At 35.4% G+C, this 25,574-nt stretch overlaps 2 protein-coding genes and 2 non-coding genes across 4 annotated transcripts; 3 read left to right on the top strand and 1 right to left on the bottom strand.

Annotated features, from left to right (window-relative positions):
• The first annotated feature begins 15,059 nt into the window (after window positions 1-15,059).
• On the top strand, window positions 15,060-20,090 carry LOC137953567 (uncharacterized). The gene is made up of 13 exons (XM_068800999.1): window positions 15,060-15,698; window positions 15,777-15,852; window positions 16,615-16,820; window positions 16,979-17,065; window positions 17,212-17,304; window positions 17,706-17,860; window positions 17,991-18,075; window positions 18,156-18,242; window positions 18,325-18,444; window positions 18,801-18,902; window positions 19,072-19,241; window positions 19,369-19,455; window positions 19,817-20,090. Exons 1-11 carry the CDS (start codon window positions 15,324-15,326, stop codon window positions 19,237-19,239), a joined length of 1,554 nt encoding a protein of 517 aa, XP_068657100.1. The 5' UTR covers window positions 15,060-15,323; the 3' UTR covers window positions 19,240-19,241; window positions 19,369-19,455; window positions 19,817-20,090.
• A 668-nt stretch (window positions 20,091-20,758) lies between these two features.
• On the top strand, window positions 20,759-20,977 carry LOC137965499 (small nucleolar RNA U3). Its single transcript, XR_011116084.1, has one exon. It is a non-coding gene; the product is annotated as a small nucleolar RNA U3 (small nucleolar RNA).
• An 826-nt stretch (window positions 20,978-21,803) lies between these two features.
• On the top strand, window positions 21,804-22,023 carry LOC137965485 (small nucleolar RNA U3). Its single transcript, XR_011116080.1, has one exon. It is a non-coding gene; the product is annotated as a small nucleolar RNA U3 (small nucleolar RNA).
• A 736-nt stretch (window positions 22,024-22,759) lies between these two features.
• LOC137964428 (uncharacterized protein At3g61260-like) lies at window positions 22,760-25,197 on the bottom strand. Its single transcript, XM_068811352.1, has 4 exons — window positions 25,123-25,197; window positions 23,821-24,674; window positions 23,517-23,598; window positions 22,760-23,205 (listed from the first exon to the last, which is right to left on the bottom strand). The coding sequence occupies exons 2-4, from the start codon at window positions 24,630-24,632 to the stop codon at window positions 22,996-22,998; spliced, it is 1,104 nt and encodes a 367-aa protein (XP_068667453.1). The 5' UTR covers window positions 24,633-24,674; window positions 25,123-25,197; the 3' UTR covers window positions 22,760-22,995.
• Between the last annotated feature and the right edge of the window lie 377 nt (window positions 25,198-25,574).

Genomic DNA, 25,574 nt, shown 5'->3' on the forward strand with positions numbered 1-25,574 from the left:
TCATAGATTCTGGGTAAGCTTATCCTTTACTCAAGAATAAGAATGCAATTTCTGTTATATTTTCTCATTCACATCGTTGGCTTAAATAACCATTTTATAAACTATACATGGAGAGTTTAAAAATGATTAACGGGAGTACAAAATCACATAATTACAGATATTACAAAATATGTACTGAGAATGTAAGAGTATATTCTTCGTAAGGGAAGAAATCTCAATATTCCCCCTCAAATTGGCGCATAAATATTACTCATGCCTAACTTGTCCAGACAATTGTTAAAAGCTCGGTAAGACAATGTCTTGGTTAGCACATCGACAAGCTGATCTTGAGACTTCAATCATTCTTGCTTCTATTTTTTCTTTGATAAAGTATTTATTAACTTCAACATGTTTAGTTCTATCATGTTGGACTGGGTTGTGGGCAATCTCATATACTGTCGTACTATCACAGTATAATTTCAGAGGATTTGTCTGCTCAATGTGTAGTTCTTGTATGAGATTTTTTATCCATAATAATTTATATATTTCCTTGGTCATTCTCCTGTATTTGGCTTCAACTGACGATCTAACTACTACCTTTTGCTTTTTACTTCTCTAAGTGACCAAAGTTTCACCTACAAATATAAAGTATCTAGATGTAGATCGTCGATATTTTATTGACCCAGCCCAATCAGCATCAGTCTAACCTTCAATTTTCAAGTCGCTTCCTTTTTTAAATAAAATTTCTTTCCATGGAGATGATTTCGAGTAGTGCAAATACTATTGACGACATTCATATGTTCTTTACTTGGAGAGTGTATAAATTGACTAACCATACTTAGTAAATAAGCTAAATCTGGTCAGGTATGTGCAAGATACATTAACCTCCCAAATAGTCTCTGAAAGTATTCCCAATTTTAGATTTTCTTCAATGGGAGTACTGACTGGACTACATATTGTCATACCAGTTTCTTTCAACAAGTCCAAAGCATATTTTGTTGAGATATAAAAATTATTTCCTTTGATCTTGACACTTCATTACCAAGAAAATATTTTAAGTAGCCAAGATCTTTCATTTCACACTCTCTGGCTAGATGACTTTGCAATGTTTTCTTTTCTTCTGGATCATTCCTAGTTACTATCATATCATCAACATATACAGTATGAACTGTGATTGCTTCCTTGTTAGATTTCAGGAAGAGAGTATGATCTGAGTTGTTTTGCTTGTATCTGATAGATTTCATAAAATTGGTGAATCTTCCACACCATGCTATTGGGGACTGCTTCAAACCATATAGGGACTTCCTCAGTTTACATGTTTGCATCCTTTAGTTTGCATAATATATTTAAGAGGTAATTCCTTATATAATTCTTCTTGGAGATCTCCGTGTAAAAATGTATTTTTAACATCAAACTGATATAAACGCCAGTCAAGATTCAGAGCTAGAGATAGTAGAATTTGAATAGTATTGATTTTGGCCACTAATGTGAATGTCTCCATGTAATCAATCCCGTAGGTTTGAGTATATAATTTGGGGACAAGTTTTGCTTTGAACCTTTCAATGGTGTCATCGGCTTTATATTTAATGGTAAATACCCACCTGCATCCGATTGGTGTCTTTCCTATAGGTACGTCAACCACTTCCCATGTTGAATTCTTTTGGAGGGACCTCATTTCTTCATTCATAGTTTCTTTTCACTTAGGATCTTTCAAGGCTTCCCGTATACTATTAGGAATAAATATAGCAGATAATTGATTCACAAATGTTTCATTTGCCTTTGACAATCTATGATAAAACACAAAATTATGCATGAGATACTGAGATTTAGAGGTGAGAAGAGGTTTATAAATAAATATAGGTTTTCCTCTTGTGGTTTGATGAGGTAGCATTTTTAGTTGAATTTCAAGACTTACCTCAGGCTCAGACATGGACTCGGATTCAGAAAGCAATTAATCCACTGGTACATTATGAAAGGGGGAAGATGTCGGTTGAGACTCTGGTTGCATCATTTCCATCTGGTCTTAATTGTCTCCATCCTGTGAATTATGCTAATTTGTATCATTTTGATGTTCACTGCTGTAATTTGAATACTTACCACTTGTAGTATCCAAGGTGTCCAAATGATTATTAAGGGTCTGCAATTCAATCTTGAAATAGATGTTATCTTCGTGAAATACCATATCAAGAATGACATACAATTTGAGAGAGGAAGGATGATAACATCGATTGCCTTTCTGATGTTAAACATAACCAACAAAGACACACTTGAGAGCTCGGGGTTCCAATTTATTTCTCAATGGCTTATCGACATGAACAAAGGTTACACACCTAAAAACTCTAGGTGGCAGATTCAGCACAGTAGGTGAACTTATATTTTCATGAAGAACACTCAAAGGAGTCTGAAATTGTAACGCACTCGAGGGTATTTGGTTGATAAGATAAGCTGGAGTTATGATGGCTTCACCCCAGTAACTAGCTGACATATGGCTTCAAACAAGGAAGCACGAACAACCTCAAGAAGGTGGAGGTTCTTTCGCTCTTCAACCCCATTTTGTTGAGGGTGTACCGTGTATGGACAAGTAGTTTGACGAGTAATACCATGATCATCTATATATTTTTTCAAATTTTAATTAACAAATTCTTCGCCACTGTCACTACGGGGAATTTGTATTGTAAAATGGTACTGAGGGCTATCATTCTATGAAATTGTTTGAACAACGAACTAACTTTATTTTTTTATTTCATTAAGCCAATCCAAGTCATACGGGTATGATCATTAATAAAGGAAACAAACCACTGTTTATCACTAAGATAGGTTATATTCGGTAGAACCCATACATCAGAGTGGATAATCATAAAGGGTGTCAAACTCCTATTCATGCTTATTTGAAATGGAACACGGTGACTTTTAGCCAATTCACATACTTCACACTTAAAATCTAAAACAGATAATCTAACAAAGAGTTTTGGAAATAATTTATTTAAATAACTATAGGATGAGTGACCCAACTATTTATGCGATAACCAAATCTTAGAATCTGCAGATTTACTCACAAAAAATACTTGAGCTAACTAATGAGAATTCTCTAGCTTCAAATCAAGGTAATAAACCTTCTCCTTTCTAGTACCATAACCAATTGTCTTCTAAGTTCGAATGTCCTTAAAAACACAACGATTAAGCCAAAAAAATCACAATACAATGCAGAGTGAGAGTTATTTGACCCACTGATAATAAACTATGATTGAGGGTTGGAACAACTAAGACTCAGATTTTCAGCGAGGGTGATAGAACCTTCTCGGGAGTACTATTTGTTGTAGGTATGATATGTTGTTCAGATGGTTTCATAATTTTAACATGAAGATTGTTAAAGGTCATATGATTAGTAGCACCAGAATCAATTATCTATTCACTATTTCTACTAGGAGCGAAAGTATTAAAAATCTTACTAGATGTAGCAATTAAAACTAATGCCTTCTTTCTAGCGCCAGAGTGTTATCCTATTGCCATGGAAGCATGATTATTTGATTTATTATTTCGTTTGTGAGACACTTTGGTAGGATCTCACCATTCTAGAAACCCAATAAGTTCATAGCATCTTTACTTTGTATACCTAGTTTCACCACAGTGAGTACAAATATGCCATAGTTTTGATTCTTTCGACATGATGCAAGAAAATCGGTGATAATCATAATAAAATCACCCGCAGAACTGGTCTAGTTCGCTTTCAGCAGCTTTTTTTTTTTTGTCTAGATCTGGATTTGGTATGGTTCGCTAGGTTGACCCGGTTTGGGCTTTTGATCGTGGTCCAATCCGAACCCAGGTCGCTCGGCGAATAATCAAAACAACTTCGGACCTAAGTTAAGCGAAAAAAAAAAATTATGTACCTTCATCTTCGTTGAGACAGTGCTATGCTCCTTCGCCGGTCGGGTTGGTGGTGTAGTTTGCTAGGAGGCTGAGCGGTGGCTCGATGTCGATGACGTTCAGAAATTTCATCGGTCTTCTCTGGCGGTGATTTGTTCACGGTGACGGTAGAGGAGACTCTTCTTCTTCGTCAGGCTGGTGATGTGTTGGAAGGCCGAGTGGTGGTTCGACGACATTTGGAAATTCCGTCAGTCTTCTCTGACGACGATTCTGTTCACAATGGCAACGGCAGAGGAGACTCTCTTTCTTTGTCGGGATTGTGATGCACTAGAAGGCCGAGCTCTTTGTCTTCGGCGACGACCTGGTTTTGTTGGCGACAATAAAGAAGACAACAATGCGTCTCCTTCTGCATCAAGCTTATGGTGCGATCATTGGCGACATCGGTGGCATTTGGGAATAAAGCTGGTTTAAACCAGCTGTTCATTTACGGTGACTACATAGCAAACCTGCTCTGTTTTTTTTTTTGTGATAGAATTACTACTCTGCTCTTTGGCTACAGAACTGCTGCTTTGTTCTTGGGCAAAGAGAGTAGGATTTTCCAACTCTGATATTAACTCAAGAATAAGAATTCAATTTCTGCTATCTTTTCTCGTTCACATCGTCGACTTAAATAGCTGTTAAGGATAATCTCACATACATTAATGAGTACAAAGATCTTGTATTTATTAGTTGACTGAAGAGATTTCTTAAGTAGCTAGTCATTTTGGGATAGGGCTTTCGACCCAAATTTAACAATAACCGTTTTATAAACTATATATGAAGAATTTAAGAGTGATTAATAGGATTACAAAATCACATAAAAAAATACATCTCAACGCTTATAAAATATATATAAATATCACTCTTTAGGTCTCGATCATTCGGTAAAGTTCATAACGTCGGTTTGGATTACGTATTGGTCGGTTGACTGCTACGTCTCTGTCGAACAGAGATATATTTCTGGCCTCTCAGTGACTAATGATCGAGTGAGACACAAATTGTTTAGTTCGGGTCCTTGCGGTAAAAAAGTAGATAGGGGTTTTGATTATTCAAGACCATCCTTTGTATATACATTCGAACCACAGTTGGTCATATTTCTTTTTATAGAGAAATAGAAGAAGCCATACAAGGGTTTTGCCGGGCCTACTCATACGGTGCTATGAATAGTCATCGAACTCCCGGGAAAGGGTAGAAGAATGGGACTGGGACCTATTATGGGACATACAAACTGACTGCAATCTTTTTTCTGTCCGTGAGGATCTATTTCCCGATTTCATCTTCTGTATCGGAGGTCTGTTTCAGCGTCACAAACAAATCCGATATTTAGGTTATGAAAGATATTTACTTATTTGATCCGATCAGAAAGATACTTTCACTCAAGGCTAAAATCGATAATTGAAGCATCTGAGGTTGCATCAATCGGGGATACACGACAGAAGGAATTGTTCGATCTCTACTACCCCCAAACTTCACCTTCACCAAGCGGAAGTTTATTTAAAGAATTTTTTTTTTTGTGTCCTGAACCGTGTCCCCTTCTCATAAGACTGAAAGAGGCCAAATCCAATATATAATAATATAATAAGTAAATATAAATAAATATAATATAATTATATAATTAGAATATATATAAATTTTAATAAATAAATAAAAACGAATCTGGATGGTCCCCTAAAGCAGCCGCCGCCTCCCTGACCAACTTTTAAGTTTTAATGATACTTAAATCGCGAGGCTCTGTAACACTCGTAGTTGGCTATAAATAAAGAGCGAAAGGCAATCAGGCACCTTGGGAAATGAAATTAAAGCAGGCGGAGCAGCAGCCACCGCCTAATTGACTGACAGCGCTTCTTGTTCATCTGCTTTTCACAGGTGCCGATTTTTAACAGATTGGCGGTTTCATATTTGCTTGGAGGCGTTTGATGATTCCATAAAGAAGAAGCTTCTTTCAGATTCACTTAATTCCGTTCTTTCCGCCGTTTTTCTCTCGAGTGTCGGCCTTTGATGATTTGATTGAGATGATGCCTACATCGTTTGATCGGCTCCATGAGAACAATCTTCTATCATTTCTGAGGCTTCTTTCCTGCTCTTTTCGACTCTCGCTTATTATTCGTAACTCTTCCCCTTATTCCGTTTTTCTCTCGCATATTACTATTCCTCGGTTTCTCCAGTTTCAGCTTTTCTGTTTTTTCAAATTTCATGTGTGGTTGTGAACCTTGAAAAACCGAGGCAAAAGAACTCTGGGAAAGCGAATTTTTTGGGTGGTGATTAATAGGATTTGAACCCACGACAATCATCTCACTTTAAGGGCTATTATTTGATTCATTTAATTTTGATATTAATAACTAGAAAATAGTATATTTGGTTTCCATTTTTTATTTAATGCATATGATTTAAATAATTGTATGTACATTTATTTTTAATTTTTTTATTGTGAAAATTTTATTTAGGTTTTATGCATACTTTATTTTTTTATGCATGTTTTTTGTTGACATAAATTTTAGTCAATTAATTTGTTGTCATATTTTTTTATATTTGAGTAATTGAGTAATAGCCACGATATTTTTAATTATAAAAATGTCTAGTGATATTAAGATTAGTCATATAAAGTTAATGATATCAAAATTGTGATTAATCATGGAGATATAATAATTTAACCCCATAGACTAATTGTTATATTTAAGTGATTAATTAGGATGGGATAAAAAATTTCAAAAAAAAAATCTAGTTGCCCACCACCCTAAAAACTTCATTTAGAGATATTTTTTTATCCCATCATAAAGAAATATAACAATTAGGGAAGGAATATAAAAATGTCTACTAATTGGTTGTCGTCGTTGCCCGTTGCCGCTGAGGAAGACGATGTGCAAGACGATGGTTTAATTTTTCCTAAGTTAGGAAAAATTAAACTATAGTCATAAAAATCACTAATTTATAATTTTTATTTATAAAATAATTTATTTTTATTTATTTAATATATTTATTTAATACAATGGAAAGTGCGAATTATTTGACCCACTAATAATAAATTATAATTGAGGGTTGGAACAACTAAGACTCAGATTTTCAGTGAGGGTAATAGAACCTTCTCCAATAACGTGAAAGGGAGTACTATTTGTTGTAGGTATGATATGTTGTTCAGATGGTTTCATAATTTTAACATAAAGATTGTTAAAAGTCATATGATTAGTAGCACCATAATCAATTATCTATTCACTATTATTACTAAGAGCAAAAGTATTAAGAATCTTACTAGATGTAGCAATTAAAACTAATGCCTTCTTTCTAGCGCCAGAGGGTTATCTTACTGCAATGGAAGCATGATTATTTGGTTTATTGTTTCGTTTGCGAGACACTTTGGTAAGATCTTACCATTCTGAAAACCCAATAAGTTCATAGCATCTTTACTTTGTATGCCCAGTCTCACCACAGTGAGTACAAATACGCCCCTAGTTTTGATTCCTTCAACATGATGCAAGAAAATTGGTGATAATCATAATAAAATCACCCACAAAACTGGTCTGGTTCGCTTTCTGCAGCTATTTTTTTTTTGTCTGGATATGGATTTGGTATGGTTCGCTAGGTTGACCCGGTTTGGGTCTCTAATTTCGGTTTGGTTCGAGATCTGATCTGATCCGCTGGGTTAACTTGGTTTGGGCTTTTGATCGTGGTCCAGTCCGAACCCGGGTTGCTCGGCGAATAATCAAACAACTACGGACCTAAGTTAAGCGGAAAAAAAAAATTATTTACCTTCATCTTCGTTGAGACAATGCTATGCTCCTTCATCGGTCGGGCTGGTGGTGCGGTTTGTAGGGAGGCTAAGCGGTGGCTAGGCGTCGATGACGATCAGAAATTTCATCGGTCTTCTCTAGCAGTGGTTATGTTCACGGTGACGGTAGAGGAGACTCTTCTTCTTCGTCAGGCTAGTGATGCGTTGGAAGGCCGAGTGGTGGTTTGGCGACATTTGAAAATTCCTTCAGTCTTCTTTGGCGAGGATTCTGTTCACAACGACAACGGCAAAGGAGGCTCTCTTTCTTCGTCGGGATTGTGATGCATTGGAAGGCCGAGCTCTTTGTCTTCGGCGACGACCTGGTTTTGTTGGCGACAGTAAAGAAGACAACAGTGCGTCTCCTTCTGCATCAGGCTTATGGTGCGATCATTGGCGACATCAACGGCATTTGGGAATAAAGCTGGTTTAAACCAGCTCTTCGTTTAAAGTGACTACATAGCAAACTTGCTCTTTTTTTTTTGGCAACAGAATTACTACTCTGCTCTTCGGCTATGGGAACAGAACTGCTGCTTTGTTCTTAGACAAGGAGAGTAGGATTCTCCAACTCTGATACTAACTCAAGAATAAAAATTCAATTTCTGTTATCTTTTCTCATTCACATCGTCGATTTAAATAGCTGTTAAGGATAATTTCACATACAATAATGAGTATAAAGATCTTGCATTTATTAGTTGACAGAAGAGATTTCTTTAGTTGCTAGTTATTTTGGGATAGGACCTTCGACCCAAATTTAACAATAAAGGTTTTATAAACTATATATGGAGAATTTAAGAGTGATTAATGGGATCACAAAATCACATAATTATTCATAAAAAAAATACATCTCCACACTTATAAAATATATATATAAATATCCCTCTTAATGGATGTAAATAAATATTCGTACAACTCCTTTTTCCATTGCCAACCTTGTGGTATGTTTTACACCATATATAATTTTTCGAATCCAGCGGAACGTGATCACAAGGTTCATGGTGAGGCAGCTGATGATACAAAAGTTACGACAAGGTTCGTGGTGAGGCAGGTCCCGATCATTCGGTAAAGTCCATGTCATAACGCGGTTTGAATATTTCGTATTTGTCGGTTGTCCGCTACGTGTCTGTCGTTCGCTGTGAATAAATTCGGTGTAGTTTCATAGCATCGTTTGATGGTCCCCTAAAGCAGCCGCCGCCGTCGCCTCCTCCCTGATCAACTTTTTTAAGTTTTAATGATACTTAAATCGCGAGGCTCTGTAACACTCATAGTTGGCAATAAATAAAGAGCGAAAGGCAATCAGGCACCTTAGGAAATGAAATTAAAGCAGGCGGAGCAGCAGCCACAGCCTAATCGACTGACAGCGCTTCTTGTTCATCTGGTTTTCACAGGTACCGATTTTTAACAGATTGGCAGTTTCATATTTGCTTGGAGGCGTTTGATGATTCCATAAGAAGAAGCTTCTTTCAGATTCACTTAATTCCGTTCTTTCCGCCGTTTATCTCTCGAGGACTTTCTTTCTTCAATTTCATGTGTTACGAATTTTAAGAATCTTCAAGAAATTGGCTGTTTCGTATTTGTTTGGAGGGCCTTTGATGATTTGATTGAGATGATGCCTACATCGTTTGATTGGCTCCATGAGAACAATCTTCTATCATTTCTGAGGCTTCTTTCCTGTTCTTTTCGACTCTCGCATATTACTATTCCTGGGTTTCTCCAGTTTCAGCTTTTCTGTTTTTTCAAATTTCATGTGTGGTTGTGAACCTTGAAAAACCGAGGCAAAAGAACTCTGGGAAAGCGAATTTTTTGGGTGGTGATTAATAGGATTTGAACCCAAGACAATCATCTCACTTTTAAGGGCTATTATTTGATTTATTTAATTTTGATATTAATAACTAGAAAATAGTATATTTGGTTTCCATTTTTTATTTAATGCATATGATTTAAATAATTGTATGTACATTTATTTTTAATTTTTTTATTGTGAAAATTTTATTTAGGTTTTATGCATACTTTATTTTTTTATGCATGTTTTTTGTTGACATAAATTTTAGTCAATTAATTTGTTGTCATATTTTTTTATATTTGAGTAATTGAGTAATAGCCACAATATTTTTAATTATAAAAATGTCTAGTGATATTAAGATTAGTCATATAAAGTTAATGATATCAAAATTGTGATTAATCATGGAGATATAATAATTTAACCCCATAGACTAATTGTTATATTTAAGTGATTAATTAGGATGGGATAAAAAATTTCAAAAAAAAAAATCTAAACCCAAAAGAAATATTATAATGACATGTTGATTTATTTGTTTGAATTTATTTAAATGGGTAAGTATTCAATATTTGGTTTTATCTCATGTTTTAGTAAATATTGTTGTTTATTTTGTAGTTGTTCAAACTTTATTTGTTTTGATTTTTTATTCTTCCAATATTATTCCACTTAATGATGACAACTATGTTTATTAGAAGGAGAAAATTCCCCTAACATTCGTGTACATGGAATTTGATTTGGCACTCTGAGTGGATGAACCTTCAAGGCCCACGAAATCTAGTACCCACATTGAGAAAACATCGTATGATTTTTGGGATCGATTTAATCATTTAAGTTTGATGTTTATCAAATGTCACGTTGGAAAAAATATTTGTAGATCCATCCCTGATTGTACCAAAGCAAAAGAATATGTTCAAGCTATTCAGGATTAATTTGAAACTTCTGACAATGCATTAGTCAACACCCTAATGAAAAAAAATTGTGTTTCGTGAAATTTACTGGCATTGAAGGTGTGTGTTAGCACATCATGCAGATGCCGGACATAGCAATAAGACTGAAATCGTTGGAGATTGAGATGTTCGAGTCATTTCTAGTTTAATTCATATTTTACTCACTTCTGTCTGAATACAAACTCTTCAAAATCTCTTATAACACACATAAATGATAAATTATCAATTAATGAACTTTCGACCATATGTGTATAAGATAAAGAATAAAGGCTGAATCGAGAAAGGATTGAAAATATACATTTGACAACTCGTGACAATAAATCATTTAAGAAAGGGAAAGAAAAATGCCTCTTAATCAAATTTATAAGGACGCGATGTCAAATGTTTATTTTCCAAGAAGAAATGACATATAAAGAAGATTTATCCCAAATTAAAGCATTGACTAGAAAAGGTAATCTCATTTTTTTAGTGTATTTTGAATCTAATAATATTAATGTTTTTTATAACATTTGGCATGATATTACTATCCATGTTGCCAACACCATGTAGAACTTCTTAAACTAACAAAAAATGAATATACTATTTATTCAAGAAAGAAGATGTGTTTACATGTGGAGACGGTTAGGACCTCTAGACTCATCTTAAATACTGGTTTTGTAATAGGTCATATAAATTTATTTTACATGATAGGTTATTTAAACTTCTTTAAAAAAATTTACCTTGATTATAGTCTTATAATTGTGCATGGTACAAATGAAGCGTGGTGTTACAAAAGCGAAATCATCTATGTTGTGGCATGGGAGATTAGGTCATATCTCCATCTATAGAATTAAAATATTAATAAATGATGGAGTGCTTGAGGCTCTTGATTTTACTGATTTTGGTACTTGTGTGGATTGCATTAAGGGAAAGTAAACTAACAAGTACTAGAAATGTGCCAGAAGGATTTCTGATATTTTAAAAATTATACACAGATATTTCAGGTCCTTATGATGCATGTTTTAATGGTCAGGAATTTATTTTTATTTTTATTGATGACTATACATGATATATGTATCTCTATTTGTTTTATGATAGAAGTAAATCACTACATGATTTTAAGCAGAAGTAGAGAAATAATTACACAAATATATTAAGATTGTGAAGTCACATAGAGGTGGTGAATATTATGGTAGGTACATTGAAAAAATACACTTGCCAGGTCCATTTACAAGGTTTCTTGAAAAACAAGGTATTGTGACACAATACTCAAAATTGTGTAGCCGAAAGGAAAAATCGAACATTAACGGATATGGTAAGGTGTATGATTATTAGCTTCGATCTCCCATTGTTTTTGTGGAATGAAACTCTAAAAACTACAGTATATATACAAAATAAGGTTCCAACTAAGGCAGTTCACAAAACACAATTTGAGTTATGTAAGGGTCGGAAATTTAGTTTTAGCCTGTGATAATTTTACTGCAGTGGTTTTTACCAAGAACAATAAGAGCGAAAATTGTAGTAAACACATTGATATTAAGGGGGGGTTAGGCAACAAACTTCAAATTTGAACTTCAACTTCATATTCAACTTCAAATTCATTTGAATCATCTACATAAACTTCAACTTCAAGTTTGGTACTCGAAAACAATTTCTAGTGTTAGTGCCCGAAAATGGGAAAAATATAAAAAAACAAGAGAATGAGTAACTTGTAATAATATACTTAATTAAAAAATAATACCTAAACCGCAAATTAGGTAAAACAAACATGATTACTACACGGACAAGTAATTTAATGTAGAATTAAAATATATTAATATATTAATTAATTAAATTAGATATTATATTATTTAATGATTACAGTTTATTTTATATTAATACAATAATTATGTGAGCCAATTAACTGTGCACATTATTAATTATAAATAAATAACGTTAAAATAATATAAACGAATATAATAAGTTAAGTTATTAATTTATAACATATGATATACTTTAACATAAAAATGAATGATTAAACAAAAACAATTGATCAAATACTAACTTTAACACACTACATATTTTTACATATTATTACTTAATAATATTTTTCCATTAAATTTAAAATCATTGATTTTATTAATTTAAAAAATGGGTTAATTAAACATAAATAATTGATCAAATGCTTGATTTAACATAATTTTAATAACCACTATTAAATCACTAAAATAATAGAACAATTAAAAATAAATATAACGAATAAATAAAAAATATTTTATTAATAACACAAGATGTATTTTTTATGCAATATTAATTAAAATATATTAATATGCTAATTAATTAAATAAAATAATACTTTAATTAATGATTGCAGTTTATTATACATTAATACTATAGATACGTGTGACAATTAGTTGTACATTGATTAATTATAAAATAAATAAATAAAAAGTAAAAAAATAACAAAAGCAAATATAATAAATAAATAAAATTATTTATTAATAACATAAGATATATTTTAACATAAAAAATAAATAATTAAACAAAAATAATTGACCACTCTTAAATCACTAATTTAAAATAGTAATAAAAAATAAATAAATATATGATTTTATCAATATATTAAAAAATAATTATTTTATTTAATAAATATATTTTATTAACTCTATTTTCTGTGTGTTGGAGGTCGTCTTCAACCTCAAGCCACGTGTAGAGGCGGTTTGATGGCATCCACTGTCAACCCTCGTAAGACGTCCAACGTCGGCCCCCCGTTGATTATCGGTGTCGACATTGGTTGCTCACCCTGTCGCTCGTTGCAGGCCGAGAGGGAGAAGAGAGGGAGAAGGAGACCGAGAGGAAGAAGCCAAGAGGGAGAAGAGAGCAGGGGGAGAAAGAAAAAAAATCAGGCGGAAGGGAAGCGACGTATCTAGATGATTTATGTGCATGACTCGAAAAAAAACTTGGGATTCCTGATTCCACAAATTAAGCCTTGGGCGTCTTCTTCGACTTCATCTCCTTCATCAACATGAACCCAATGTTGGTGCACCACTAACGACTTCACTAGATAAACTAAGTAATTAGGATGAAGATCATCTCCTGATTCATGTTGACTAACCCCCCTAAGTATTTAACTATTCGAGAACATGCAAAACAAACAAAGTGGTTGTAAAACACATCATCATTGGAATAATGATTGTTGATCTGTTGAGAAAAGGTTTACCCACATATCCCTTATAAAGGACATGTTGAACATATTAGACTCAGTTCTACTATATAGTTTTTATGTGATTGAGATATCCTCTATATTTGTATCACATTTTATCAATTGAAAAAAAAAACTTTATTGATTTTATATTTGTCTTCTTTTATTTAGTTGTACACATGAAGTTTAGAGAATGACAATGTATACTTAAATTTTGGTGATCCTAAGTGAGTATTTGGAAGTTCATTCATAAATATATGTACCACATATGGTTCTCATTCAAAGGAAAAAGTTACATTGTGATACGTGGAAAGTAATATTTGTTGTAAAAGACTTATCGTCATGATTCATTCAATTGAAGACTTATCGTTACGATTCATTCAAAGTATGTGCAATAAATAAGTCAAGAATCTTCTGAAATTACTAAATAGAATTCTTATAAAAGTCTTGTTTATCTACTACAATTAGTATGTCAATTCTTATTATTTGGGTGGCATTACCAACAGGGTCGTTGGGCATTACCTAAGGGAGGTTGGGCACTCCGAAGAATGCTTCTCTTTTGCTCGACCCATCCACTCGTGCATGGCATCCGCATTGCAGCCACTACATTCACACTCCTTAGGTGGAGGGAGACTCCACCATTAGTGTAAACGGGTGCCGGTGCCTTGGGTGAGACATTTTTGCATACTCTTCAATTAGAAAATAGTATTCTAGATAACTTGGCTAAGGTGTTTCTTGGTAAATGCTTATTGACAGGTACACTTTTCCCTACTAATCTTTGGGATGTCTTCTTTTTTGGCACATTCTCCTCCAAAAAGAACAAAATAGAATTGATCAAGGTACACATGTCATCTGTAATCGTGTTAAGGAATAAGATGGCTTACGCTTAAATTGATCTACTCGTAGAGCCACAAAAGATGGTCTACACTTAAATTATTTACTCATAAAGCCACAAAAAATAGGGCTTACACTTGAAGGGGCACATGGATTAGAAAGTACAAAGATCTTGAGCTTGTTAGTTAGGAAAGAAGTTTTCGAAGTTGTCTAGTCATCATGAGATGAGCCTTAACCTAACTTCACACTAATCATATAATTTTAGAGCAAAATTTATTTATTTTTAACCTTAACTCTTTCACATATTGAGATTAATAAACATGAAAAATAATTCTCCAAAATAAATAATAAAAAAAGACAACATTAGAGAAGCAAAATGCTGGCAATTGTGAACAACAAACAATGTAAAAAAATGGTTAAAATTAAGCAGATCCCCTCATATAAATCATAAGGGATCAGATTTATAATTGCTTGGCAAATATCATAAATATTTATTTTTATGATATTAGAAGATTTATAATTGAAATTATTTATTAAATTTAAATGGCATTATCCATAACAAATAGCCACTTTAACTGAATATGGGCCAAGGATGACACATTCAAGAGAACAAAATATCTTATCTGGTTGTCAATTGGTTTAATCTGGCCTTCAGAAGTAACGGATCAGATTACATCACCTGTCAACATGTCTTGCCCTGACGATTCCCGAAAAGGGCATCGCCCCAGACTGGCAGTCGCGCTTCTGGCTTCTCCCACGAAAATATCAACTGCACCAGTGGCCAATTGCCATCGCTGCTTCTTATCTCCTTTTCCGAAGCGATTCAAGAACCAGGCGAGAAAAAAAAAACAGAAAAACAAAAGAAAAAAACTTGGCACTTGGCAGCTTTCCTTTTCATTTTTCATCTTTCTCCGTGGAAGCTCCGTTTTCTCTCTGAGAAATAGCAAGACGGGGTTGGTCATGGAGGTCACTTACTTGAACACTACCAGTATTCTCTCCCGCCCTCGTACTGTGTCTTCCTCGTCTTCTTGTCCGCCTGTGTGTGTCCTTTCTAGGGTTGTTAATCCGATTCCCCGGCAGGTCAAGAAATTGGTCACATTTCAGACAAACCGTCGTGTGAATCATTACTTTGCCTGCGGCGCAGGTACATTGATCGCCGGTTCGCGGAAAGAAGAGGGCAATTCGAAACCTGGGGTGCTCGAGGAGGTTGGGGATTTGAAATCTTGGCTGCATAGCGAAGGATTGCCCCCTTGTAAGGTCGTTCTAAGAGAAAGGCCTTCGCGTGATGGGAACCACCGGCCAATTAAATTTATTGCTGCCTGTGAAGATTTGGAGGTGATTGTGGGGTTGTTCAATTCTATTTAATAGGGTTGATGTTGTATTTCCTGGTTGAAATTAAGTGGTCTTCTGTAGGCGGGGGATGTGGCATTCTCGGTTCCGAACTCGTTGGTTGTCACACTGGATAGAGTTTTGGGCAATGAAACCATTGGTAGGAATTTTTTCTTCTTCTCTTTATTAATTTGTTTGTGTTTTTTAGAAACTGAGACAGTCTTAAGAGCTCTTGTTCTCTTAACTATTAGGGTTTGTGAAGGAAGTAGCTATTTTGTGAGGCCTGAGGAGGAAAAAGTCAAAATTCAACTTTTAACTGTTAGAAGCTTTAATATTAGATGTATTAAAACACAGTCAATTCAAAAACCTTCTATTTGAGCTGCCTTATCTGTGCAAATCTGTCTTTATAAATGCTCAAAATATAGCAGCATGTGCAAAGAAAGTTTTGCACCTAATATGCGCTTGGACTTATCTAAAAATGCATCACATTGAAGTGAGGCCTACTCGTACAAGAATTCAGGAATGCATTGCTTAACTGCTACGAGGTGCATAATTCTACTTTTGAATTTGTATTTGCTTGTCTAAATGATTCACCTTATGTAAATCTTTGAGAATGTTCCAGATCATCCTATGGATTATAATGGGGAGAGTTTCTAGTCTCCTGCAAATTACCTGCCCTTTTCTTTGGTCTGCGTGTAGTTGAACATGAAGATTGTCAAAAAATACAGTGAAGCTTTGTACCTGGGGGAATGGGTTCAAGTTTCACGGGTAGGGTTTCTTGGGGCTGCTCCTTTGTGATCAGAATGAAAAAGAGATGTGGTTTTCTATGATGAGCTGAAGTATTTTTACTCTCATACATATTTCAATGAACTACTAGGATCAGCCAATTTTTTGTTAATAAACATTTTGGTTCTTTATGCAGCTGAATTATTAACAACAAACAAATTGTCAGAACTGGCTTGCCTGGCATTGTATCTCATGTATGAAAAGAAGCAAGGGAAGCAGTCTTTCTGGTATCCTTTTATCAGGGAACTTGATCACCAGAGAGGAAGAGGACAGCTAGCTGTTGAATCTCCACTTTTATGGTCTGCAAGTGAATTAGCATACCTGACTGGCAGCCCAACATGGGTAATCTTTGCTACCGGGTCTTTGCACGATACTCTGATATCTTTGTACTCAACCATTTTATTGATGCCTCATAATGCACAGTTTTTTTTCTTGTATTATGTTAAAATTGCTTTCTAAATTAAAAGGTACTGAATTTTTGCCCTCTTGGAAATATACAGGCTGAAGTACTTGAAAGGGATGAAGGTATCAAAAGAGAGTATAATGAACTAGACACAGTTTGGTTTATGGCTGGTTCTCTATTTCAGGTTGTTTACTTGTTTCTTCTAAGTAAAATATGGAAATAGGTTTTTTTTCTTTTTTTTTCTTTTTCGCATTGTATTTATGAAGAGGCTTTAATTGCTTTACTTTATAGCGACCATAAATTGTGATTACTTTTATATGTATTCTGCAGCAATATCCATATGATATACCCACCGAGGCTTTTCCTTTCGAGATTTTCAAGCAGGCTTTTGTTGCAGTTCAGTCTTGTGTTGTGCATTTGCAGGTATCTTGTGATGGCTTTACCTTGTTTTCCCTTTTTTGGTATGCTGGGTCTGTGGGAAAGTACCGTGCAATATATTTATGACCGTGTCATGAGTGCAAAGTCAAGACTTGCAGACCATATAAATGGCCCTTACACTGGAAATTTGTCTTCAGATTGGCTGCTTCTCAGATGAACTAAACCTAGATGTCTTCTCTAATAGTGGAAGAAGAGGAAAGGGTGGGTGTGGGGAGTTATTTAAGGACTTGATATTTTCACTTATTTGCCATCTAGCTTCAAATGTTGACTGTATGGCTGAATTCAGATAAAGTAAAGAAAATTAATGAAAAGAAAAAGATTTTTTTTCTGATGCTTCTGCTTCTTGGGACCAACTGATTTTATTTTGATTCTTGTTACTGAACTAGAAAGTCCCATTGGCCCGAAGATTCGCACTTGTTCCTTTAGGGCCACCACTACTGACTTACAAAAGTAATTGTAAGGCAATGCTGACTGCTGTAGATGATGCTGTTCAACTGGTGGTAGACCGTCCTTATAAAGCTGGTGACGCAATTGCTGTATGGTATTATCTTGTTACTTATATATGAGTTCTCTGATCTGGATTTTGTCTGTCTGCTTGTTAGATAACATGGCTGCAGCCATTATGCATGATCTAGCATTATCAATGCCTTTACCACCTGTAGAATGTGCAGGTGTGGCCCACAACCAAATTCAAGGTTGCTGTTGAATTATGGTTTTGTAGATGAAGATAATCCTTATGACCGTATAGTGGTGGAGGTGATGTCTAGCCATGGGAAAGTTTCTTTACCTATTCATATCTCACCACTATCTTATTGTCTCTTCATTCTTTGAAACAGGCATGCTTGAATACTGAGGACCCCCAGTATCAGGACAAGAGAATGGTAGCTCAAAGAAATGGAAAACTGGCAGTCCAAGTGTTTCAAGTATAGAGGACTCGATTCTTATTTACTTTATGTAATTCTCAGTAATTTGGTTTTGCTTAACATAAGGCATATCCACTTTCAGGTTTTTGTAGGAAGAGAGAAGGCGGCTATCTCGGATATGCTTCCTTATCTACGATTAGGCTATGTTTCAGATCCATCTGAGATGCAGTCGGTTATTTCTTCTCTGGGCCCAATTTGTCCTGTGAGTGGTCTAAATCGGCAACTTCCCATTTGGATTGTTGATAATTGCATTTCAGTTAGTTATATTTGATCCCTAGAATGTGAGTATGTTCTTGTTGAAGCTGAAACTGTCTTTGCAACCTATTCATCTTAGTTTATGAATTTATTTTTTCTAGACTAGATGAATAATTTTAGTTTAATTGCTTTTGTTTTAATATTAGTCTTCATTTATTCCTGACTCCATGTTGAGCTACCTTAATAAATCCTTATTTCCGTCTTAAAGAAAAGTTAAGAAGAAGGAAGATTTCCATACATGTTGTTGCTGTTATTTTAGTGAAATCATTAGCTCATGACTACATAAATTTCAATTGTTAATAGGTGAGTCCGTGTATGGAACGGGCGGTTTTGGATCAACTTTATGATTATTTTAAGGCTCGACTTGCAAGATATCCAACAACCTTAAGTGAAGATGAAGCTTTGGTAATGCTTCTTCGACAGGAGTTGTATATTTTTTAATTTTCTTTCCTGAATGAATATCTAGAGACCCAGATTTTCCTGCCTGTGGTGCGAGAATTTGTAGAAGAATTATCTGGGATTTCTGTCTCTTTCTCTCTCCTGCTTATTTTTGCCTGTTTTTGTGACAAATCAGTTTGAAAATCCGAACATTGACCCGAAGAAACGAGTTGCCACTCAACTCATAAGCCTAGAAAAAAGGATGTTGAATGCATGTGTTCAGGCAGCAGAGGAACTGATAGCCCAATTACCTGATCACTCTGTCTCTCCTTGCCCTGCTCCTTATGCCCCTATTTTGAGATAAAGGTAGTGCCGCATTCTCGTTGTTGTTCATACTGTCTTACATGCATCGAGGGACTCATATGCTTCAATATCCACCGCTTGTTTATCATATATATCTTCTCATTAACTTGGCTGCATGACCTAATTCCAGTACTGGTGATCTCTCCATCTGGTGTTGCAACCAACTCCAAATAGTTGTCGTGTTTTGCCCATCTTTCCTAGTGGTTATTAGAATGAGGTAATTTTTGTTCAGCAGAGGCTTTCATCTTAATTGCAGCTTATGGTGATTGCACATCAGATTGCCCGGTTTTGCATTGATCACATCTGTTTTGCTACATAAAATGCATTTTATATCAACTGTAGATTTGTCTAACTTTTGCATCCTGCTTTCATTGCCTCAACCATTGCTGTTTGTTACTGGAAATAGATGAAATCAGAATAACCAATCTCTGTAACAATATTGACCAGACCCAGTTTCAAAAGAGAACAATAACATGATCTATACTATGTAATCTTCATTCGATCAAATAAACCTGGCTAATGACATCTGAATTTTTATAAGTAATTCATCAACGTAGTTTTGGTTCTCTTGTATGCAGTCATAAACTGATGAACTGGGTGTGTGAGAAGCTTATCATCCAGGAGCAGCACCTGGTGGGCGGTGGATTTGATTAGATGCACCAATTGTTTGGATTGGCAATGTGTAATTGGATGGTAGGAATCGAAAGAACACTAGGGCAGTTTTCACTTATAACAGTTACTGTAACAACATGTTCTTTAACTCATGTAGTTTGGTGTAAATATGAGTAACTTATTCTATTTCATTTAAATACTGTTTACATCCTTATTATTCAAAGGGGGTGTTTTTTTAGCCAAGGGTAAAAGGGGGGGGGGACCCTCTTAGACTCACAAAGGAGCTCCTCTCATCTCAAGTTTTTAGGGTTCTTACTCACTTCTACCTAAGAGTGATCCAAGTATGAACTCCATTCTAATTTTTATTTTTATTTAAAAAAATTATAATTAATAATTAATTTACCTTCAAATTTAATAAATTTAGTGGGGACAATTTTTGCTTACTATCCTCCGTATTTCTTTAATAGGATCAATTAAAAAGGGGAGGTATTTTTCCTTAAATATAAAAAAATAATAATAATAAATTAAGATTTTTTGTCCCAATAGGCAACCTTTGATGCACGATATGAAATAATTGAATCGCAGTTAACTATTGTTAAGAATCATCTCAATCGTTCATCTAACTACTGTTAAGAAAATCAATTTCAATCTAAAACGTTGATAAGGCAATAAAATTCTTACTAAAAATATTGCTGCCAGCTAAAAAGAAAAGGTAAAACCGTAATATTTCTTTACGTAGCAACGATTGATTCTTATAGCACACGCTTCAATTGAGGGAAGTGAGAAAGAGAGAGGAAACAAAATGCAATCCTGTGGCTGTGTTAGAATTTTGGCTTTTTTAAGTCCCACATGGGGAATGCACTAGAGTTTTTCCTTGTTTAAATGTGTTTCAACTCAACATATCTAACACGACCTTACTTGAACAGGATCTGTTCTATAGGATCGTACAACTTGTATCTTTAGCACTAAAGAGACAAGCAACCAAGTCTGGTTGATGAATCAGGACTGTGCGATCAGAGCGTGATTATCAGCTGAGATCACCCTTTGGGGCTGATGCTCTTAGCAGTGGAGGATCGTTCTCAGTCGGTCTCGACCGCTGAGATGGTCGCACAGTTGTCTGACAGACTCTAATACTTTTGCTATAACATGTTGTTTTGATACCCTGAATAAAGTAGAGAGAATTGAAGATGGTTTTGGTTCAGTTCTTTAAGAGAGAAGAAATTAGATTTTGGCTGCATTTACCAACCATCATAATGGTAAAAATAAAATAAAAAATTGTCTTAGTGATAGCGGAAAATATATAAGAAATTTATTGATAAAATATTTTAACTTATCTGCATTAATAAATAATTAAAATAATTAAATATATATAAAATAAAATACTTTAACAAATGCTTAATCAAATTGTTACTTTTTACTATCTAAATTCTCACACTTAAATATAAATTTATGTAAATAAAAAAGAAGCTATTTTATTATACAAAATTATTTTTACAGATTTAATTTTATGAGATAGTTTTATTTAACTAAACAAAGTATATTTTCACTTTTTAAAATTATTTATTTAATTATATATATATACATATATAATTGATTAGACAAATCCTTACTTTTATAATATCCACATGTTATTATATTTTACTGAAAATTTATCCAATAATATATGAGATTAATTATTAATTTTTATTTATTTTCCTTGTAAAGTTACTAATAAGTCCATTAAATTTTCTTTGAAAAATTTTAAAAAATATTTTTCTAATTTTCTAATAAGGGGATTTTATTTGAAAATATGTATCCTATAAAAAATATTTTTACTAGACTTGATGATTAATTTTAGTTTAATTGCTTTCGTTTTAATATTAGTCTTCTTCCCTGTTACCATTTTTAGTCCCACATGGGGAATGCACTAGATTTTTTCCTTGTTTAAATGTGTTTCAACTCAACCTAGCTATCACGACCTTACTTGAACAGGATCTGTTCTATAGGATCGTACATCTTGTTTTCTTTAGCACTAAAAAGACGAGCAACCAAGTCTGGTCGATGAACCATGACCGTGCGATCAGAGCGTGATTGTCGGCTGAGATCTCCTTTAGGGGCTGATCTCTTAGCTGTAGAGGATCGTTCTCAGCTGGTCTCGACCGCCTGAGATGGTCGCACGGTTGTCTGACAGACTCTCTACAATCTTTTTGCAATTCTTTTGACCTCTTGTGATGGGCGGACGAAGAAGAGCAGAAAGGAGATGGATTGTTTTGGTATCTTCCAAGATAGCGAAATCAGCGAGCAGTAAGAAGCTCTCTAATGTTCTCTGAGTTTCAGAAAGAATTTGGATTGATCAATTTTTTGTTAGTTTCTTCAAGTTTATGTAGTTTCTTTCTGTTTTTCTCTTCTTCTTCTTGGTTCATTATAATGTTGTGGTTTGTCTTCGATATTGAAATTCTAGGACTGGGCGTGTTGGGCTTTGTTTTACAGATTTGTTGGACTGTTTATCTCACATGTTCGGTTCGTAGTTTTCTTTTTTTCTTCGCCTGAAATCGAAGAAGACTCTTCCAAGAACTTAAATCCTTAAAGCCCCTGTTAAATAATTTCTTTAATATTAATTCGACGAAGCTGCCTCTGCTTTCAGGCCTTTTGTGGTTGTTTTCTACTATTGTTTTACGCAAGTTGTTAAGGAAGACTTTCTGGATAAGGTGTTGCAAATCTTGGCTCGAATTACAGAGAGAAGGAGAAGAAGACCTGACGAAGATGATAGTAATCATCTATGAGTTTTGCCTCTTCTTTCTACGTTTTTCTTGAGACATCATTAACGGACGCGGAAAAGCGGAAGCAGAGGCAAAAAGCCGAGATGATTTTTTTTTTTTTTATCAGTACGCAGCTGAAACCAATCCATTAGTGCATGTACCCAGGGAAATTCTGGACAAATTTAACAAAATCCGCGTTCCATGTTTCCTCCAAAAGGATGTGAAATTCGAACCTCTGATGAGGAATTTTCAACTTCTGCTGGGTATGAATCGTTCGTAAAAAACAGAATAAAAAGAGAAGGGAAACTTCTGGGGATAGTACTTATTGCCGGAATATAATGGAAGGAAAACATCAATTTACTGACAATTACAGAACAGAGAAGAGAGAGGGGAATGCTTTGAAGTCATTACCTGCAAAGAGAGGGCAACTTCAAGGAGAACGACGATGGCAAATGACCTGTCCTTCGAATGTAGTCGGCTCTTTCAGAAGTCTTCACAGCCTGCTCGTTCAGCTTCCCTTCAGCATTTGCTCTCTTCTCTTCAGCTATTCTTCTTGTTGCAGCAACCTTGTTTGCCAATTTCTCTTGTCCTCTTGATTTTAATCTCTCTGCCTTGACCTATGTGTTATAGAATCTATTTGTTAGAACTGATTGGCAACAGAGGTGGTGGAACTGAACAGGAGCAATTAAACATCTTGAGATTTGTACTTGCATAATAAGGTGTCATAGACGAGCTAATAAGCACAATGAGATGGATTCCAAGATATTGACCACGGGTAGGCAATTATCCAAAGCTGATTGTGAAAGTTTTGCATTTTAATTGGTTTGGAGTTGCATATTTTTTCAGTTTTCTGGAGCAGTCAAATCAGGCTCTACTGCAACTTTAGCACTACAGTACAACTTCAAGGAAGAGCATAATAGAGAAGCACCTCTATCTTCCTCATTTCCAGTTCAGCTTTTCTTTTCTGGTGATTTTCCCAAGCTTGTATTTTCACTTCTTCTCGCTTGTACCTGTAAACACAAATCCTTGGGAGGTTAGCTTGTAAGAATCTTCAACTTCATTATGGTGTTAACAGGACCATGCGAAGAAACATGGGTTTCTCTTTCATGCCAATGGAGATACCCATCCAGAAAATGGATAAAGATCAGAACTTCCTTATAGTAAGAGTTGTAAAACAGAAAGAAGAAGCAGAATGCCGAAGAAGATATAAGAGGAAAAGTACTAAAAACGACCTTGCCATGTATTTCGCACGTTCTGCTTCGTCCCAAGCAATGGCTCGGCTCTCTAAAGAACCGGGCTTCCTCCCATGCTCTGATTTTTTATTCTCGGTCATCTTACAGCCACCTGGTTCTTCTTCTTCCCTGCACTGCCATCCATGCCCACTTGCCCTGCCGAAAGCTGTGTTGTCATTCCTTCCCTCCCATGAGTTGAGACCACTTTGGTAATTCTCAACTGCTTGATTTCCTTGCCGAACTCTCCCTGGAGTGGATGACCTTGATGAGATTGGACTCCTTAATGCTGGAGTTGTGGCTCTAACTGGAGTAGCCGTTCTTGAAGGCTCTTGACTAGCGATAGGTGTCATCTCCGTCCCCATTTCTCTCACAGAAACTGATCTAACAGCAGATAATGAATCTTCCATAGGTTTATTGATCCGCCAAAATGACTCATTACAGTCGATCTTCTTGGTTTCTCCTTCTTCTTGGTTCGGAATCTCAGTTCTCACATCACCAGTGCCTTCATCAGTGCTGCTACCAGAATCCTTCCCCTTAAGAGGATGGGGAGCAATAAGCCTTCTATCTTCGGCATTGGAATTCCGAGGTTTGGTTTTGCCGTGGCCATGGTCGGCACCGCCCTCAGATAAGCCAGCTAACCACTTCTCGGCGTCATCCCATTTAGAAGGAGTCTGTTTGCTGCGCCCACCCAAGATTTGCCGCTGTGTCCTGTATGAACCATTTCCTTTATGAAACTCGAAACCGCTAGCATTACTGCTTGAATTGTCCAAGCCTCCACCAATGTAGCACCCCTTGTCCTCCACAGCCCTCATTTTTCACCTTGTTTGGTCTGAAATCTAATGGCTTCTCTGAACCTGCACCAAGATCAACCAGTTAAAATTCAAAAAATGCGTGAATATTCTAATCTTAAACGATTAAGACAATATGAAAATTTTATCTGTGAGATCAAACCCAGATGAGATTTACAGATCAGAAGGCCAAAACCAGAGGTATAATAGTTTATGCAAAGCTCATACGACAGGTTGAGATTCCTGATGTCAAGATAAACTCTGGTTCGAAATCAGCATAGCAGATGCAAACCACTATATCTGGTCCCAAAATTCACATCCCATTCCTTAGGTAATATTGGACATCAAAATGTACCAGATAAAGCAGAATACGACAGTTCATAGCCAAATAGAAGTACAAATCCAGATAGGTTTTGAAGGAAAAACAGCTCATTTTTCTCAGAAGCTCTGGTTCACTAACCATGCATTAACCAACTAAAAACACATATCCATGAGATTTACAGGGAGAACTCACCTCCACTGACTCAAGCCACGAAACCATAAATCCGCACAGGCCTTACAGAGAAAGCTGATCACCGGAAACTGCACCATAAAAGTCCTGAATCGGGATACCATCAAGCAGAAGCAAAAATTCGAGACAGGCTCTGCTGGATAAGCTTCACTTCCCTCAAAGAAGTCATAAAAACTCACAAAAAAACGGATCAAGATCTGTTCCAAGCTAAAAAGCGCTGGTTTATGATTAAACTAGTAATAAAAGGTGAAAGGACTAAAAAACGGCTTGAGCTTTCTTGGTAAAAGACGTTCTGTGAAAAATTTTAAAAAATCTTTTTACCTGAGAAAGGCTCTGAAGGCAGAGATGGCAAGCATCTCAAAATAAGATTCTCGGGGAGAGGTCGTAGTGCCAGTGGGTGAGCATAGAGGAAAAATACTCTGGCCCTGACCCCCATACGGTGGAGAGAGCGGAAA

The sequence above is a fragment of the Aristolochia californica genome, unplaced genomic scaffold (genome assembly GCF_029961685.1).
Source record: "Aristolochia californica isolate CCGP_79_NKW_82.1479 unplaced genomic scaffold, dmAriCali1.0.hap1 SCAF_1, whole genome shotgun sequence".
In the NCBI taxonomy this organism is placed as follows: domain Eukaryota; kingdom Viridiplantae; phylum Streptophyta; class Magnoliopsida; order Piperales; family Aristolochiaceae; genus Aristolochia; species Aristolochia californica.

Coding starts and splice junctions, on each gene's coding strand:
- LOC137964428 (XM_068811352.1), bottom strand. CDS start 24,632: ATGAGGGCTGTGGAGGACAAGGGGTGCTACATTGGTGGAGGCTTGGAC. Junction 23,599..23,820: donor CGTGCGAAATACATGGCAAG/GTCGTTTTTAGT, acceptor TTGTGTTTACAG/GTACAAGCGAGAAGAAGTGA. Junction 23,206..23,516: donor TGGAAATGAGGAAGATAGAG/GTGCTTCTCTAT, acceptor TATAACACATAG/GTCAAGGCAGAGAGATTAAA.
- LOC137953567 (XM_068800999.1), top strand. CDS start 15,324: ATGGAGGTCACTTACTTGAACACTACCAGTATTCTCTCCCGCCCTCGT. Junction 16,821..16,978: donor TGACTGGCAGCCCAACATGG/GTAATCTTTGCT, acceptor GGAAATATACAG/GCTGAAGTACTTGAAAGGGA. Junction 17,861..17,990: donor GGTGACGCAATTGCTGTATG/GTATTATCTTGT, acceptor TAGAATGTGCAG/GTGTGGCCCACAACCAAATT.